The 14,144-nt window shown below is 22.9% G+C and overlaps 6 protein-coding genes across 6 annotated transcripts; 4 read left to right on the forward strand and 2 right to left on the reverse strand.

Annotated features, from left to right (window-relative positions):
* Positions 1-1,109: 1,109 nt before the first annotated feature.
* Positions 1,110-2,433, forward strand: DICPUDRAFT_149974 (uncharacterized protein; the record flags this gene model as incomplete). Its single annotated transcript, XM_003285994.1, has 3 exons — positions 1,110-1,477; positions 1,688-1,974; positions 2,036-2,433. The coding sequence occupies 3 exons, from the start codon at positions 1,110-1,112 to the stop codon at positions 2,431-2,433; spliced, it is 1,053 nt and encodes a 350-aa protein (XP_003286042.1).
* Positions 2,434-2,670: 237 nt separating this feature from the next.
* Positions 2,671-3,845, forward strand: DICPUDRAFT_91632 (uncharacterized protein). Its single transcript, XM_003285995.1, has 2 exons — positions 2,671-3,240; positions 3,313-3,845. Exon 1 carries the CDS (start codon positions 2,818-2,820, stop codon positions 3,040-3,042), a length of 225 nt encoding a protein of 74 aa, XP_003286043.1. The 5' UTR covers positions 2,671-2,817; the 3' UTR covers positions 3,043-3,240; positions 3,313-3,845.
* Positions 3,846-5,333: 1,488 nt separating this feature from the next.
* On the reverse strand, positions 5,334-7,222 carry DICPUDRAFT_149976 (uncharacterized protein; the record flags this gene model as incomplete). The annotated part of the gene is made up of 2 exons (XM_003286019.1): positions 5,334-6,107; positions 6,179-7,222. 2 exons carry the CDS (start codon positions 7,220-7,222, stop codon positions 5,334-5,336), a joined length of 1,818 nt encoding a protein of 605 aa, XP_003286067.1.
* A 320-nt stretch (positions 7,223-7,542) lies between these two features.
* On the forward strand, positions 7,543-9,020 carry DICPUDRAFT_30308 (phospholipase D3; the record flags this gene model as incomplete). Its single annotated transcript, XM_003285996.1, has 2 exons — positions 7,543-7,708; positions 7,930-9,020. 2 exons carry the CDS (start codon positions 7,543-7,545, stop codon positions 9,018-9,020), a joined length of 1,257 nt encoding a protein of 418 aa, XP_003286044.1.
* Positions 9,021-9,944: 924 nt separating this feature from the next.
* DICPUDRAFT_54001 (uncharacterized protein) lies at positions 9,945-11,509 on the forward strand. Its single transcript, XM_003285997.1, has 3 exons — positions 9,945-10,394; positions 10,524-11,033; positions 11,113-11,509. The coding sequence occupies exons 1-3, from the start codon at positions 10,066-10,068 to the stop codon at positions 11,342-11,344; spliced, it is 1,071 nt and encodes a 356-aa protein (XP_003286045.1). The 5' UTR covers positions 9,945-10,065; the 3' UTR covers positions 11,345-11,509.
* Positions 11,510-11,746: 237 nt separating this feature from the next.
* On the reverse strand, positions 11,747-13,108 carry DICPUDRAFT_94082 (uncharacterized protein). The gene is made up of 2 exons (XM_003286020.1): positions 12,120-13,108; positions 11,747-12,039 (listed from the first exon to the last, which is right to left on the reverse strand). Exons 1-2 carry the CDS (start codon positions 12,478-12,480, stop codon positions 11,942-11,944), a joined length of 459 nt encoding a protein of 152 aa, XP_003286068.1. The 5' UTR covers positions 12,481-13,108; the 3' UTR covers positions 11,747-11,941.
* Positions 13,109-14,144: the final 1,036 nt, after the last annotated feature.

Raw genomic sequence — 14,144 nt, forward strand, 5'->3', positions numbered from 1 at the left:
AAAAAGAATTTATTCAAAATAAAAGTAAAAACCTAAGATAAATAAAAAAATAAAAATAAAAATAAAAATAAAAATAAAAATAAAAATAAAAAAAAAAAAAAGGAAAAAATATAGAAAAAAAAACAATATAAAAAATTATATTTAAAATAAAAAAAACTTTTGTGGAGGCTTAGGATATGTTTCTTCATCGATATCAAACTAAAGGTTTAATTAGAGGTAATGGGATCGTAACCCGTAATTACTGCAAATAAGCACTAATTTAGCTCAATTGGTAGAGCGCTAAAATATAATATTAATCGAAACATTCGCAATCCTCTTTTTTTTTTTTTCAAATATAATGATTTTTTATAATTCCTTAATTTATAATTTTTTTTTATGGTTAATTAAAAAAATTAAGGAAATCTTTATGTTATTTGAAATTAAAAAAACAGACAAGTGTTAACATCATATAAAATCTTACTTTTTATAAATTAAGTTTTATCAAATAATTAATGTTATTTATATTATTCACTTTTAAAAAAAAATATATATATTTTTTTATTATAATATTGGTTGTGATGTATGTGTGAATTTTTTGACCCCTTTTTTAACTTTTTTTTTTTTTTTATTTTTATTTTTTTTTTTTTTTATTTTAATTTTTAATTTTTTTATTATTTTTGTTAAATATTTTTTTAAATTTTATTATAATATTTTTTTATAATTTTCTTATTTTTTTAATAAATTCAATATAATTTTCTTTGACTAAATAAAATAAAACATAAACTTTTGTGGAGGCTAAGGGAATGTTTCTCCATCTACTCTGAAATTCATCAACTTTATAAAATCACTTCCTATCTTTACTACAACATCACTAGATTTCACAACCTACCGGATCGATTAAGCTAGCCACACCAGAATACACAAAAGGTTTAAAACAATAAACAACCACAAACAATCATCAGAATCAATGAAGAACATAGGAAACTAAAGAGAATAGTAAGAGAATACTTCATAAACACTAATTAATTACCAAAAAATCATTACCCTTGGTATTTCATCAAATTTAGATTTCTTGTGTTATTCTTTTTTTTTTTAAAAGTGAAGTTGGGAAGGTAAAGCCTCTTAAGGAAATGATGGAGGAACTTAGATTGAAGAGCCATGAATCAACCGCAAAGAAAAAGTTAACCATGAGTACTGAAACTGTGAATGGACTCAAGATCAACAGTGCAGAGTTTATTTTCTGTGACATCAATATCACTTGGGGTGCTGATAAATTAGATCAGCTAATTAATAAAGTACTTTACAGAGAAAGTAAATGGGTTAAGATTTTAAGAGGTTTAGAAAATTATAAAGCAAGAATGGAGAGAGAAGGTACCGAACCAGTTTGGCCTGAAATATGCAGCACCATAAGAAGAAAGGATGACAAAGTGGAACTTCGAGAAGCTGTCAATAATAAACTAGAGAAGGCCAAATCTAGTGCTAATGATAAAGGTAAAAGGTACGACAACCTCATTAAAGTACTCAGGGATAGTATGGTTCTATATAAGGAATATACTATCCATCAAAAAGCTCAAGTTTTAATGTCGAAGCAGGCGAGCAAGAGTCTGAAAGTCTTGTTATGTACAAATAGGTAATCAGTGGGTACATGCATTAATCGATACTGGTTGTAATATTAGTTTAATTAATCCGAATTATAAAAAAAAAAAAGGTTCAAGGGTATTAAACTAATTAAAACTTCTGCAAGAATTAAAGTACCGGTTGAGAAAGATGCGAAGGACTATAAGGAGTACATGTCGAATTATAGGGCGTCAATGGCCATGTATTTTAATACCGCACAAGGTATGATTTCAACACAGATGAGGCTTCAAGTAGTTGATAGATATGGCAGAGTTGTATTCGATTTTAGAGGTATTAATAATCAAACGGTCGATTTACCTTATCCAATGCCGTTAATAGATCAATTATTAAACAAAGCAAAGAATAACAGAATTCAAGGTTGATTTACCTAATTTTATCTCAACACAATTTGTAGATAAATAACAAATCAATTACAAAGGTAATACAAAAACAATCGAGGAGTGGGCCAAGGTTTTAAGAAGAAGTGTAGAAGGTGATGAATTTAAAGAATATTTGTTAAAAGAATTATCTTTACTCAAGTTGGAGAATGAAAGATTTAGAAACCAAAATTATGGGTTTGAAAGAAGAAAGAAGCCACTATCGGAAGATGTAAAATTTGAAGGAGGCTTTTCAATGGGTTTCGAAAAAACATGGGATTTATTCGAATTCCAATTTAGATATCACTTCGGTCCCCGTTTTGACAATACAGATTTAATCTCAAGTCTTAAAGGTGATGCATTAATTTATTTACAAAGGATGGACCCAAATGGTAATAATTCTGCGGAAGAGAATTTATTACAATTAAGAAAGCAATACCAAGATCTTCCAAGGTTTTAAGAGACATTGGTGAGGTAACATATAAGAATTATCTTGATAAAAAGGATAAAGAACAGAGAAATGTATAAATAACTATTTACAAGTTAATGTGTTGTAGAAATAAATTTATTGTTTACTCGGATCATCTTAATTTGGCACAAAAACAATTACAAAAGGTAATACAAAAACAATCGAGGAGTGGGCCAAGGTTTTAAGAGACATTAGTGAGGTAACATATAAGAATTATCTTGTAAATAGTTGTTTATACATTTCCTTGTTCTCTATCCTTTTTCAAGTTAATGTGTTGTAGAAATAAATTTATTGTTTACCCATCTTAATTTGGAACATTATCAAACTAAACAGGAGACTCCAAAAAGATTAATTAGATGGTTAGATTTAATCAGCATGTTTAGTTACGAATTAGTTCATATCGAGGGGAAGAAAAATATAGCAGCAGATTTTCTCAGTCGTAACGCAAAGTTTTATTATGATCGGGATGATGGATTTTTAGAACAGGTTAAGGAATCTTATGATGTTTCGGACGAATATAGCAAGAAATGGTTGGATACAGCAAAATTAAGGAAATATTATAATAGATCAATCACATCAAGAAACTTCGGTAATTTCTAACCTGTGGTTGTGAAGATCACATCAATCACATCAAGAAACTTCACAACCACAAGTTAGAAATTAATCAAAATATCCTATATTATTCATAATAATAATCAAATACACTAAATAATATTAATAACTATGATTCAGTAGAATTGACCTTGGTCTTATAAATTTCGGTATTAATAGTTAATCAATAATTTATAGATAGAAATGGTATATAAAATAATATTATTTTTTACAAATTTATTTTAAACAAATATTAATATTTTATTAATATATAATTAGGTTAATTAAATTAAACATAATAATAGTGAACAAATTTAAGAACTTCCTCGATATTAGCCATCTATATTTAAAACATAAGCAGCATTGTTAAGAATGGTAAATAAAAAGCATAAAGCAATTCATGAATGTCATATGTAAATTCAATTTGTGGTTCAAGTATTTAGTCAAGTGGTTTTTTAAATAATAAATAAATTAAATTAGTTCCGATGGAATACATATTAAAAAGTATAAAGCATATTCAATTTGTGGTTCAAATATTTGTTCAAGTTGTGGTTCAAGTATTTGATTAAGTGGTGTTTTAAGTTGTGAATGAATGCGGTTAGATCTAATGATGGTACATATATATAAAAAGCATAAAGCAAAATCAAGTTGTGGTTCAAGTATTTGGTCAAGCAGTGTTTTAAAAAGTGAATAAATGGGGTTAGTTCAAGTGTATATTGCAACAAGAATTATGATTTTAGAAATCATTAAATATCACCTATTTAGTATTTTTAAATTAATAAATAAAATAAAATTTTTATATTTATTCTGGCAATTGTTCATATGGATTTTTTTTTTTAATTTTTTTAATTCATTTTTTTATTTTTTTTATTTTTTTTATTTTTTTATTCAAAAACAAATACACAATTAATTAATAATTTGTTACTTTTATAATAGTAATGCCTGTTTAAATATTGGTAATTTTTATAATGGCAATACTTATAAAACACGCCTCAATAATACACATAATAATATAAATAGTAATAATAATATATACCCAATAGTAAATATAACCTCATCAATAGTAGTAGTTGTATAAATAATGATCATTTATATAGTACCGAAGATAATAGTGTGCCCTCCTCTACAAACAATTCCAATATTTGTAGAATAGGGTTTATGTTAAAAAAGATTGGATGAAAACAAAGTTAAAAATTCGAATGATCAAAAATGAAATTCTATAATTAACAAATAATAATGACAATAATAACGACAATAGTAACGATAATGACAATCTACTTAATTTAACAACTCTGAAAATCTACCAAATATTAACTCAAACTCCATTAAAACCAATATTAAAAGATATTCAACACCAAATTCTCGATACAACGAATGGGCATTGGTTAATCAGACTTGGTTTAGCGAATGGCAAAATATTCCTTTTCCAATCGGTAACTATTGTAATGTAGATGGAGCTACTTTAGTTATAGATAAATAATAAATATAAATAATTCTAATAATCAAATAAATATACAATTCTTTGTTTGTGAAAACTAAAACCGAAAACTGAAAACTAAAAAATAAAATTTTATTTTTTAAATTTTTCAATTTTTTTATTTTTATTTTATTTTTAATTTTTAATTTTAAATAATAAATTATTTAAAATAAAGGAAAATATAAATATATTATTTAGTTGAGATATAATTATAACTGTAATATTCATTTAATTCTAAAATGCATATGACTGGGTTTCGAACCCGGAGCGGTAACTTGTAGGAAATTCGTTCGACCACTTGGCTATCATTGCTCCCCCATACATTACACTATCCATTACAAAACTATCAATCAAAAAAAATGTAAAATTATAAAAAAAAAAACTTCACAATTTTACCAAAAAATCACCAGGAAGGTTTTTAGATTAAAAAATTGACCCTTGGGCGAGTTGAACGCCCGACCCCCCGCTTTCTGCTGTTTCTCACATTGGAGACGAGTACAATAACCACTATGCTAAAGAGTCATTATGATATATTTGATATTTTTATGATACATCAGCCAATTTTATTTATGAAATTGAAATCAAAATTAAAAGAAATTTCAGCACTCAGATCCTGATATTTGGCACCAATTAGTAATAAACATAGTAACCAAGCTATAAAATCAGCAAGACATCGAACCCAGACAACTTTAGAGTGAAATAATACCACTACAAAAATAAATCATGAAATTATTTACAAATAAACAAATCAATCTAAATATATTTTAATATAAACACATAATAAATATGGCAGATCTCAATTTTGTTAAATTAAAAAATAAAATTATTTTTTATTTAAAACTTTTAAAATAAATAATAGATTTGAGTTTTCTAAATCCAAAGATGATAAAAATTTATGATTTGAACCATAGCATGTCAGGCAAACCAAGCTTGGTAAAGCAAAAAAGAATTCTTTTGGTAAAGTTGGTATTGAATTTCTGCAATCCAATCTTTGCAATGTTTTTGGTAAAATATTAGAGGTTGAGAAATCTTGATTTAAATTATTTGAAAGAGATAACCTTGTTAACGATTTTGGTAGGGATGGTATCGGACCTTTTAACCTACCATTAAAAATTAAAGATTTTAAATTGGTTGGGTAATACGAGCTGTCTATTGGTAATGGCTCATTATACGAATTATTGAAAATTAAAGTTTCTATATGTTGCGATTTTGAAAAAAATAAACCATCGATCCTATGACTAAAAGCACCATTAAATTTGACTGTTTTAGCTGATTCTGGGAGTTCTAAAACCTTTTTAAACGAATACGCATTGCTATAATAAAAATTTAAATACTCTACAGATTGTGGTAAATTTAATAAGCCATTTAAATTGATATTACAAGATAGCTTTTTCAAACAACTGTTTAGCGGCAATGAATTGTTCTGAATTTCAGTTTGAAAGGTAATTGGTAAATCTAACTCTGTTAAACTACTTGGAATAATATCAATGCCTAATATTTCGTGTGTATATTTTGAACCCAATATTAAAGTTTTTAAAGCTATTGGTAAAACTGATTTTAAATTTTGATTAAATAATTCTCCAAATTCTAAATATTCCTGAAAAAAATAAATATTAAAACATAAATTAATAATAATAATATTAACAACTAAATAATAAATATACTTACCAAACTATTTGGTAAATCATCTTTTTCAATAGGCCTATTAAATTGAAAACCAAATATTAAAGTTTTTAAATGCACTAAACTACCCAAGCTGACCCATTCACTAAACTGATTATTAAATTTTAAATATACCAAATTATTAAAACTACTACCAAATTTTATTTTTTGATTTATTAAATTAAAATTATTTATTATTTTTAATTTTTTTAAATTTATAAAATAATCATTACTATTATTATTTAAAAAATTAATATTATTTAAATTTAAATCATTGATTATTTTTAATTGTGTAACTTTATTAAATATTTTATTATTATTATTATTATAATTGTAATTACTATTGAAATAATATATTTTAAATGAAAGTAAATTATTTAAAAAACTAAAGTCATTATTATTTTGAAATTGATTGTTTCGAACAAAATTTAAATAGTTAATTTTTAATTTTTTTAAATTTAATAAATTTGCAAAGTTGATGTTATCTATTATTAAATTTTTGTTTATTTTTAGTGATTTTAAAGAAACTGGTAAATTTATTATATTATTATTGTGATTGCATATGTTTAATTTTATATTTAATGAATCTAATTTATCTGGTAAAGAATTTGGTAAAATTATTAGTGTTGAACCAGTGGCATTACCCATCAATGTTAATGATTTTAAATTATTTGATATCTTTGAATTTATTGTTCCTGGTTTAAATAATATTAAATTATTATTATTATTATTATTATTATTATTATTATTATTATTATTATTATTATTATTATATTTAAATTTAATTATTATATTATCAATCGTATGGTAGAGTGGCGCAAGGGATAGAAAATGACTTTCCAAAGCGTCACTATCTTTTATATAAACTATAACATTTTTTAAATATTCTTTGTATTTATATTTATACAAAGATAACAATGATCTAATTTTAAAATTACTGTTTAAGTGTAAATCAAATAATTTTAAATGAAAAAAAATAAAATTTTTAAAAATAAATTTATTATTTATGATTTTTTTGAATAAAATTTCATTTTTATTTATATTATTCATTAATTTTTTTTTTTTTTTTTTTTTTTATATTTAAATGATACACAAATGGTATTTTACCAGTGTAATTATGTGATCAATTTTATATATGGATGAAGAAAATTACGAAATTAAAAAAAAAAGAAAAAAAAATAAAATTTTTTTTAATTTATTTTTATTTTTATTTTTTTTTAAATTTCATTTTTTTTTTTTTTTCCCCATACTTTTTCTTTTTTTTTTTTTTTTTTTTTTTTTTTTCTATTTTATTTATATTTTTTTATAAAAAAAAAACTATAAAACCATAAAACTATATATCTATAGTTTTATTAAATTTCATTACAAAAATGAAAGTTTTATATACTTGTATTTTATTAATCATTAGTTTATTTTCAGTATCAAGTTTCAAAATTGATATTGATTCATCAAATAACTGTCAAGATGGTACAATTCAAATTGCAGAATCAATCCCACTTGGTCTTAATTTACAAACCAATCTTACAACTCATGATGGTAAATAATCATTATTAAATCATCAAATTATAATCAATATAATAGTTTATTCAAAAAATATATGACAATATATTTCGTTTTTTTTATAAAAAATTAAAAATGTCAAAAAAGATTTTTTTTATTTTCTATAAAAATTTAATTTCAAAATAAAAAAATAAAAGCTATAATTAATAATTTATAATTAATAATTTATAATTTATTTAATTTTTTTTTTTTTATAGCATGGATGCAATTAATTACAAATGCAAAGAAATCAATCGACATGGGTATTTTTTATATGACATTAACTGACGGTGGTCAATTAAACCCAGTTTACGGTGGACAATTAGGTATGGATATTTTCAAAGCTTTAGCAGAAGCAAACTCAAGAGGTGTACAAATTAGAATTGTTCAAAACCAACCATCAAAGAGTATGCCAGATAATGATACTCAAGCATTAGCTCAAATGGGTGTTCAAGTCAGATCCATCAATTGGCCAAATCTCGTTGGTGCTGGTATTCTTCACACCAAAGTTATTGTAGTCGATCAATCAAGTGCCTATTTAGGTAGTGCCAATTTAGACTGGCGTTCATTAGCCCAAGTTAAAGAATTAGGTGTTTTCTTACAAAACTGCCCATCAATGGTTTATGATACCGAAACTGCCTTTGAACAATATTGGGAAGCTGCTGCAATGTCCCAATTACCAAACAACTGGGGTTCATCATTCACTGCCCTTTTCAATCAAACCAACATGGCCAGCTTATTATTAAACAACCAACAATACCAAATGTTTTTAGCTGTCTCACCACCACAATTTGTTTCAGATGATCGTACTGGTGATATCGATGCCTTAGTCGCCGCTATGAATGCTGCCAATAGTAGCATCTGTATCTCTGTTATGGACTACACCCCAGCTTCACTCTATAACCGTCCAAATACTTTCTGGCCAGTTATGGACAATGCTATTCGTGCAGCCGCCTTCAATCGTAATGTTAAAGTTAGAATGTTAATTAGTCACTGGAATCAAACCAACAGCCGTATTCCACAATGGTTACACTCATTAGATCAAGTTTCAAACATTGATGTTAGATGGTTTGTCGTACCAGACTTTAGCGTTAACCCACAAGTCCCATACACCCGTGTTAACCATGCCAAATACATGGTCACCGAAAATCAATCATACATCGGTACTTCAAATTGGTCCGAAGATTACTATACCAATACCGGTGGTTTAAGTTATAATATTTTCAATACCCAATTCACTTCACAACTTCAATCAATTTTCGATAGAGATTGGAACTCACCATACACATTCCCAATCACACAATGGTAAAAATAGCACCCCCAATATTTAATTAAAAATCATTTTAAATATACATTTATGTATATTATTTTTCCATAAAAAAAGTTTTTTTTTTTTTTTTTAATTAAAAAAAAAAAATTATTAAAATAAATTGTGATAAAAAAGAAATATCATTATTATTTATTATTATTATTATTTTATTTAATCTTTTTTAATAATTAAATATTTTTTGTTTATAAACATATACTCTTTTAGTGTGTGGGGGATTATATAAAATTTATTCCAAATTTCTTTTTTTTTATTTTTTTTTTTAATTAATTAAAAAGTTTAAATGTTCGTGAATAGAATTATTAAACTATTATGTCACAATATTTATGTATATGGATTTTATTAAGTATAATAATAGTATTCATTCCAGGATCCACCTGTTTTTTATAATTTTTTTTATATTTTTCTTTTTAAAATTTTTTTTTTTTTTAATTTTTTTTTTTTTTTATTTTTTTTTTATTTTTACACTCAAATAAATAATTTATTTTTTTTTATTTTTATTTTATTTTTAAAATTTAGTATATATTTTTTTTTTTATTTTTACATTATATATAATAGATAAAAAAAAAAATAGTCAGTTTTTTTTTAATATAAATTTATAAATAATATTTATTAGTTTTTTTTTTAAAATTAAAGAAAAATATAAAATTTTTTTTTTAAAAAAAACGATTTCACAAAAATCAAAATCACATATCAAAATACATAATAATAATTAAACAATTAAATAAGTAATATATTATAGTTCATATTTAAATCTATAATTCGAAATAATAATTTAATATTGGTTTTAAAAACTTAAATTTTAAAGCCAACACACATACTCAAACAAATAATATTATTTTTTTTTTAAAAATAAAAAAAAAAAATTTTAAAAAATTTAAAAAAAAAAAATAAAATATTTTTTTTAATTTTTAAAATTTTTTTCCTCTTTATTTTCAAAACAATAATAATAAATAATAATAGCTATATATAAATTCAATTTTAAAGTTCAGTTGTTTTAGTTTCAGTTTTTATAAAAAATCATAAAATGAATTTAGCAAATTGTAAAGAAAAACATCCAAATTTATTGTTTGCAAATTTTAACCAAGATTATAGTTGCTTTGCATGTGGTACAGAAAAAGGGTTTCTTATATTCTCATGTGATCCATTCAAGGAAAGATTTGGAAGAGTTTTTGATGGCGGTGTAGGAATTGTCGAAATGTTATTTAGATGTAACATACTTGCTATTGTAGGTGGTGGTAAAAAACCAAGATATACACCAAACCAAGTTATGATTTGGGATGATTATCAAAATAAATGTATCGCAAAATTAGAATTTAAATCAGAGGTTAAAGCAGTCAAATTAAGAAGAGATAGGTATGTATTTAGAGTTAGATATAATCAAAAAATATCTATTTTTATAAAAAGATAAAAATAATCTTGATTTCTTTTTTTAATTTTAAATATTAATACAAATATTATTTTATTTTTGTTATTATTATTTAGAATTGTTGTTGTACTCGAAAATAAAGTTTATCTTTATAATTTTTCAGATTTACAATTAGTTCACCAATTAGAAACTACACTTAATCCTAAAGGTATTTGTGCAATTTGCCCAGGTAGTGTCAATGTATTAGCATGTCCAGGTTTAAAACCAGGATATGTACACGTCGAACTTTACGATCTTAAACAAACTCAAATTATTCCAGCTCATGAAAGTGCACTCTCTCAAATTGCTCTCAATAAAGATGGTACACTTTTAGCTACCGCTTCAGAAAAGGGTACACTTATTCGTATTTTTGATACAGCTACAGGTGAAAAAGTTAAAGAATTAAGAAGAGGAACAAATAGAGCAGAGATTTATAGTATAGCATTCAATAATGATTCATCAGCTTTATGCGTTTCTTCAGATAAAAATACTGGCCACATTTTCGATTTATCAATGGCAAAACAAGCAAATCCAAATGTAACCAAAGAGTCATCAGAAGAAGGTCAACAAAAAAATAGACAATCAACGTATGTTTTAAAATATAAAATTGTATAGTGTAGATTAAATAATATCAATTATTCTAATTTATTTTTTTATTTATAACAGTTTTTCATTTATGGGTGATATTTTACCAACAAATTACTTCAAGTCAGAATGGAGTGCTGTACAGTTTCAAATTCCAGAATCAAGATCAATTTGTGCCTTTGGTTCTACTCCAAATTCAATTAATGTAATTTGTGCTTCTGGTATTTGCTATAAATATACCTACGATTTTTCTAAAGGTGAATGTAAAAGAGAAGAAAATCCCCATCAATTCATTGACAATGAAGAGTCTTAATTATATCATTATTTAAATTTATATACAAATACATACCTTACATATCATACTTTTAATAAAATAAAATAAAACAACAAAACAAATCACGCCAAAAAAAAACAAAAAAAAACAAAAGAAAACCAATCCCACCCCCCATTCATATCCTAATTACCATTTCTAATCGCCAAAAAAAAAAAAAAAAAAAATCATTGTTGTACTTCATCCTTTTTTTTTTTTTAAATTTCCAAAATTAATAAAAATTTAGATTTAAAAAAAACAAAAAAAAAAAAATAGATTACATTTTAAACTAAATTACAGAAGGTATTTAAAATAAAATATACCATTTGTGTAAAGAAAATACATTTATTTTTATACACACGCGATTTATCTTGAAAATAAAATTATTTTTTTAGATTATAAAGTTTTTTTTTTTTTTTTAATAATTTACAAATAAAAGTTTATTTAAAATATATTGGCATATTGCTATATTTGTTTTTTTATGGTTTTACACTATTACTAATACTTTTTAATAATTGTTTTTTTTTTTTTTTTAGTTTTTGGAAGAAAAAATTATTTTTAGTTTTTTTTTTCAATAAAATACATTTTTTAATTTTTATTTTATTGGGTTTCAAGTTGTCTATTTTTGAAAAATTCTTCAATCATGCCAACAGTTACACTTCTATCTCTGTCTGGAATTGAGATCATTGTTTGTGAATCTAATTGAAAAAAAAAAAATAAAAAAAAAAAAGTTAATATTCTGATTATTTAAAATTTAAATATATTTTTATATATTTACCCTTATATTTCTTATAATCTTCAGATTTTAAGAATAATGGAATGGCATCAGTTTCCATGTGTTTTTTAATATCTTGTTGAATTCTAGCAAAGGTTTCATTTGTAATAACATTGTTATTGATTTTTTCTTCTAAATCTTTTCTATCTTGGTGATTAATATTTAATTCGTATTTGCTAGTTGACAAGAAGTATTTGGCAAAGATTTCTTTGGATCTAGCTTCCATTTCACTCTTGTCTAAATATTTATAATTTTCTGCTTCTAACCAAAATGAAAAGTTTTCATTATTGAATCTATTGTAGAGGAATTGTCTAAAAACTAAAGCTAAGTTTCTATCCTTGATAATTTGTTCTAATTGTGACATTTTAAAATTAAAATTGAATATGAAAAATATTATTTATTATATGTTTATGTTTTGTATTTTATATTTTATGTATATGTATAATAGCTTTATTTTTTAAATAAAAATAATTTAATCAAAAGTAAATTTAAATATATTTTTTTTTTTAAAATAAATAAAAATTATTATATTATGAAATAAAAAAAAAAAATTAAAAATTAAATAAAAAATAAAATAAATAAAAAATTATATATATTTTGTTTGAAAAAAAAGAGTTGTTGTTGTTGTTGTTGGTATGTGTGTATTGTGGTTAAATATATTCTTTCTGATATTATATAATAAACAAAAAAAAATTATTGGATATACTATTAGGAGGTGGTTTTTTTTTTTTTTTGATTTTTAATTAAAAATTAATATTGTTAAAAGCTGATGGTTAAAAGTGAGGGTGTGTGTGATTTAAAAATAAAAAATTTAAATATGTGGGTGGGTGTGTGGTAAGTAAGTGTTTTTGTATTTGGTGATATAGTGGTGTTTTTTTTTTTTTAATGTTAAAAATATAAAAAAATATAAATAGTGTTGTTGTTGTGATGTTGTTTTTGTTTTTTGTTTATCAATAAATATTTATATAAATATGTATTTTAAATAATATTTATTTTAAGCTGAATGAAGATTTTTTTTTTTTGTTCTCTTTTTATATTTATGCAGTTTTATAAAAATAAAAGAAAAATAAAAAAAAAAAAAGTAAAAAAAATAATTTAATTAAAAAAAAAATAAAAAAAATTATTGGGGTTTTTTTTGTCAAATCATTGATAAAAATAGGTTAATGATAATGTAAAAAGTGTAAATTACAATTTTTTTTTTTTTGAGGTCGTTCGAGGTTAAAAAAAAAAAAAATCTTGTTATAATAACCTATTTTTTTTTTTTTTTTGTTAACAAAAAAAGAAACAATAATTAATTTGTGAAAAATTTATATTTTTTTATAATTTTTTTTAAAATTTTTTTTAATTAAAATTATACAAGATTGATATTGATTATATTCAAAATATATATTAAATTAAAAAACCATATTAAAGGATGTTGATTTTTGATACTCTCTTTAATAATAAAGTGTGAGATTTAAAAGTGATAGGTTTTTTTTTTTACCTTATAATCATTGTATAAATCTCTTTTTCAATAGATTATAAATTTCTATTGAAATCAGAGTTACACATAATATTGACAATGTATATATGCGTGGGTGTGTGCGTTAGTGTTTTTTTTTTAATTGTTTTTATGAATTTTGAACCGTTTTTTATGGAGTTATGTATTGGGGAGGGGGATGAGTTTATTAGATTTTAAAGAGACTTTGATCCAAAAAAAGAAAAGTAGAAAAAAAAAATTATTTGAAAGTGGAGCTGAGATTTTCAGATTGAAAAAAAAGTTTTGTAAACCTCCAATAAAATTCTAAAAAAAACCTTTTTGGGCTGGATACTTATTATAAATTCCATTAATGGAATATTTAATAGAATTAAAAAAACTAAATTTAAAAAAAAAAACACATTTAATTTTATATCACATATTAAAAGATTTTTTGTAGAGCAAAAAATATTATGGTTTTTTTGAATTTTTATTTTTTTTAAATTATTAATAATAAAAATTAAAATAAAAGTATTTGATTCTTTATATTTGGTACATTTTTTAAATATTAT

Source organism: Dictyostelium purpureum (assembly GCF_000190715.1).
Source record: "Dictyostelium purpureum unplaced genomic scaffold DICPUscaffold_60, whole genome shotgun sequence".
Taxonomy (NCBI): Eukaryota; Evosea; class Eumycetozoa; order Dictyosteliales; family Dictyosteliaceae; genus Dictyostelium; species Dictyostelium purpureum.

Excerpts from the sequence above, each read along its gene's own strand:
- DICPUDRAFT_54001 (XM_003285997.1), top strand. The coding sequence starts at position 10,066 with ATGAATTTAGCAAATTGTAAAGAAAAACATCCAAATTTATTGTTTGCA. Across the intron at positions 10,395-10,523 it reads GTCAAATTAAGAAGAGATAG|AATTGTTGTTGTACTCGAAA; the intron begins GTATGTATTTAG and ends ATTATTATTTAG. Across the intron at positions 11,034-11,112 it reads CAAAAAAATAGACAATCAAC|TTTTTCATTTATGGGTGATA; the intron begins GTATGTTTTAAA and ends TATTTATAACAG.
- DICPUDRAFT_91632 (XM_003285995.1), top strand. The coding sequence starts at position 2,818 with ATGTTTAGTTACGAATTAGTTCATATCGAGGGGAAGAAAAATATAGCA.
- DICPUDRAFT_94082 (XM_003286020.1), bottom strand. The coding sequence starts at position 12,480 with ATGTCACAATTAGAACAAATTATCAAGGATAGAAACTTAGCTTTAGTT. Across the intron at positions 12,040-12,119 it reads AGATTATAAGAAATATAAGG|ATTCACAAACAATGATCTCA; the intron begins GTAAATATATAA and ends TTTTTCAATTAG.